General features: G+C 42.1%; 1 protein-coding gene across 1 annotated transcript in view; it reads right to left on the bottom strand.

The window, feature by feature from the left end:
* Positions 1 to 2,107: 2,107 nt before the first annotated feature.
* Positions 2,108 to 3,643, bottom strand: part of LOC104984435 (melanoma-associated antigen B5-like) — a gene marked incomplete at both ends in the record, with an annotated part of 12,096 nt that continues 10,560 nt past the window's right edge. Inside the window, 2 exon segments of the mRNA XM_010834133.1 lie at positions 2,108 to 2,166; positions 3,091 to 3,560. Coding sequence (XP_010832435.1) covers positions 2,108 to 2,166; positions 3,091 to 3,560 — 529 coding nt within the window.

Raw genomic sequence — 3,643 nt, 5'->3', positions numbered from 1 at the left:
CTCTAGTCTTTCCCATTCTGTTGTTTCCCTCTATTTCTTTGCACTGATCGCTGAAGAAGGCTTTCTTATCTCTTCTTGCTATTCTTTGGAACTCCGCATTCGGATGTTTATATCTTTCCTTTTCTCCTTTGCTTTTCACTTCTCTTCTTTTCACAGCTATTTGTAAGGCCTCCCCAGACAGCCATTTTACTTTTTGCATTTAATGAGGTTCGTGACATTGTACAGGAGACAGGGATCAAGACTATTCCCATGGAAAAGAAATGCAAAAAATGGTTAACCATAGGGAGCCATAAAAACCCGTAGGAAAAACAGCCTGGGACCTTGCTGATAGAATTCCCATCAGCCTTACCAGGTGAGTAAGGAAGATCACTTCTGGCAGGCACAGGAACTTTAGGATGTTTTGGGGACTTCAGGAAGAGAGGAATTCATCCAGATCTCTAGGTTTGACAACAAGTCTTTGCTGTGGCTTCCTAGCCTCAAGAGGCTATTAAAATTTCCTTCTGGAGACTCCTTATGAACCATTTCAGCAAAGCAGATTTAAAAAGCGCCTATTGGCAAATTATTATTCTTACTGTACTTAGATAAATAATCAGGCTGAGTTTATTGAATTGAGACTTCCTTTGCAAACAAATTAGGTCTTAGTTTTCCTGTCTTCGGTAGAAATGAGGGAGATGATAGACAGAAAAAATTGGTTCAATAGAAAGTGTCCTACACATGTGTGGGTATTAGGTTCTAGTGGTATTATGTTTCCTAGAAGTTTTATTATTTACCTGCAAACTGGGTTGGATCCTGAATTTTTCTAGTGTCCACCCGTATCTAGCTGCAACTGTCTTACTAAAATTCCCCATTTCTCCCATCCTTTTGATGTGTCTGTGGGGAGACAGTGAGCTCCGAGTGATACACCTCTACCATCTTGATCCGCTAGTTTCCCATTCTTTTGACTTGAATCACTGAGAACTAACATTGCCATTTTCCTGAAGTCCTGCAATGTGAAGCAAATGACTTGATGCAAGATCAGAGCGATTGTCACAACAGCTCATGTTCAAATAGACTTCATGCCTGTTGCTGTACGAGCCACTGAGAAAGTTAACCTGATCACCCAGAGATATTGCTAACTGTGATAGAGACATTTCAAACTGCAATAGTTGCTTCAATCCTGACACCTAGAAAACATCTTGACTGACTACCCTCTGGGCTCAGAAACTGGTTTATAACCAGCTCTGATCATTAACGTCTGCTTTTCTTTTGTTTCCATAGAAATGCCTCTTATTAGTAACTACCTGATACTGCTTGTACCATAGACCTAGCTTTGGGAGTCCACCTGCATCACCACCTATTGAAATGAGATATCACTCTTTTTTAAATTTATTTAATTGGAGCCTAATTACTTTACATTATTGTATTGGTTTTGCCATAAATGAACTGACCTGTTCTCAGAATGATGCAATTGCTGCCATGAAATGGAGGACTCCACTAATCCATTCTCTCTCTCCACAGTGACCAGATCAGCTTTTACCATGTGAGACTTGCAGGCAAGTTTCAGAGGAGGGACCTGTCAAGGCTTAGGGCACTCTGCCCCCAAATATACCAGAGTGGTATATTGATTATTTTGAATTCAAGTTACTTAAGAAACAGCCAACAGAGGAGGGACATGCTGCCACCTCCCGATTTCTGTCTCCCTGAGAGCAGGAAATACATCTCATTTGAAGGATGTACTGCCTGCATCTGGAGGCAGAGGGAAACCCTTGTTTCAGTTCAAGCAGAGAAGCCTGTATACACAAACATTGTTAAGTCTTTCATTTACTACCCTGGGTACAGATTCTGTTTAGATTCCTTACTAGTTGAGTACCTAAAACCTAAGTTGATTTGTCCTGTCGATTCCTCACAAATTGTTTTGTTATCTACAAAAAAGAAGCTGCCTGCTTTGCCCACTTTTTAGGTCCCATTTCTATGACACTTCTTGTGCACGTGAATTGCAATTTGTCTCTTTTTCTCCTGTTAACCTGTCTTGTGTCAAGTTTACTAGTAGTCTAACCACAAAAATTCAAAAGGGGTAAAGGGAGGAATGTCCTTCTTCCCTAAGCACCTCAAGGGAATTCACCCTTACATCTCAGAAACTCCCTGGAGACGATGTGCGTAGAATACCAGTCTGTGCCCTGGAATCTCCTGCATTGAGATAAGAGCAGAGACACCTTAGATTTCTGTCTGTTAGGGGTCAAATTGTGTCCCTTCCACAAATGCATATTGAAAGCATAACTCAGAGTACTTCAGAATGCAACTGTAGTTAGAAATAAGGTCTTTAAAGGGATGGTTGAGTTAAAATGAAGTCATTAGGATGGGCCATAACCCGTGTGACTATAAGAAGAAAATGGGACACAAAAGGAGGCACCAGGGATATATGTACTCAAAAGGAATGCCAAATGAAGAGGGTGGCCACCTGGCAGCCAAGGGGAGAGGCCTCAGGGTTAACCAGCCCTGATCTTGGACTTGCAGCCTCTAGAACTCTGAGACAATAAAATTCCATTGTTTCAGCCACTCATTCTGTGGGGTTTTGTTGTGGAAAGCCTAACAAATCAGTACATTACCCCAGGTAGAGATTTCTTCCTGGATAGTCTTTTTACTTTCCTGTCATTCCTAAAGGCTATCTCAAGATCTTGCTTATGTGACTGCAGCTCCTTGTTTCTAAAGTTGTATGGGCATAGGGGAGGTCTTGATCTTAGCCGCACCAGAACTAGCATAGAGCCTTTCAAAGAGCAGATGCTCAAAAAATAAATGAAGCCAGTAAGAGGTCTACCTTGTTAAGGTTTAATACCTCCTGCATTTTTCATGAAGCATATCGAGGTATAAATTATTTAATTTTACAAAACAGAAGACAGAAAAGATGGAGAACAATCAAGATTGATCATGTTTTGAAATTTTTTGCATTTTATTTTTTCATTCCATTGTCCCAGCAGTATTATTGTGGGATTGCTTCCCATTTCGGCAAAGGTCCCTATTTTGATGTCAAATTTTCTTATCTGGATGATTTTTTAAAAGTCTTGGTCTTCAGTAGGGGTAGGAGAAGCAGCTGGACCTGGCCATGGAACATGCCTGAAAGTGAGAGTGGTGCCAGGCCTGGCTGGAACTGTGGCTCGAGCTCTCTCTTCCTCATCTCGCAAAGCTTCTTCATATTGTGATGAGAAGGCACTGGGGACCGTATCATTGACTTTTGCCAAAAATTCCAAGACTTTCATTTTGCTGGTTTCCGCATGGGCTCGTGGGCCCCACAGGAACTCATAACATGGAGGATCGCTGTTGGCAACTTGGCGGTACTCCAGGTACTTCATCGTCACAAAGTCTTTGGTGATGAGCTTCCTGGGCTCTCCATAGATGAAGTGTTTTCTCCCAGCATATACTCGCATCATATTCAAGAACTTCCAGATGTCTTCCTCAGCAGCACAGTTGCCCTTCACGAAGATCACACCCAGAACTGTCATCAAGAGACCAGTCTTAGGTAAGCCCCTACCATCCCACACTCTCCCATTGTTGGGCAGGTTCAGTTTGCTGACAAGGTCATAGGAGTGGATGGTTGAATCAACTTCCTTCAAGTCAACTGCAAAGCAGCCTCGATGTGTTCAGAGGCTGTCTTGAGAATCTCGGCAAA

The sequence above is a fragment of the Bison bison genome, unplaced genomic scaffold (assembly GCF_000754665.1).
Source record: "Bison bison bison isolate TAMUID 2011002044 unplaced genomic scaffold, Bison_UMD1.0 scf7180017864027, whole genome shotgun sequence".
NCBI classification, from domain to species: Eukaryota; Metazoa; Chordata; class Mammalia; order Artiodactyla; family Bovidae; genus Bison; species Bison bison.
This window is presented reverse-complemented; position numbering and strand designations above follow the sequence as displayed.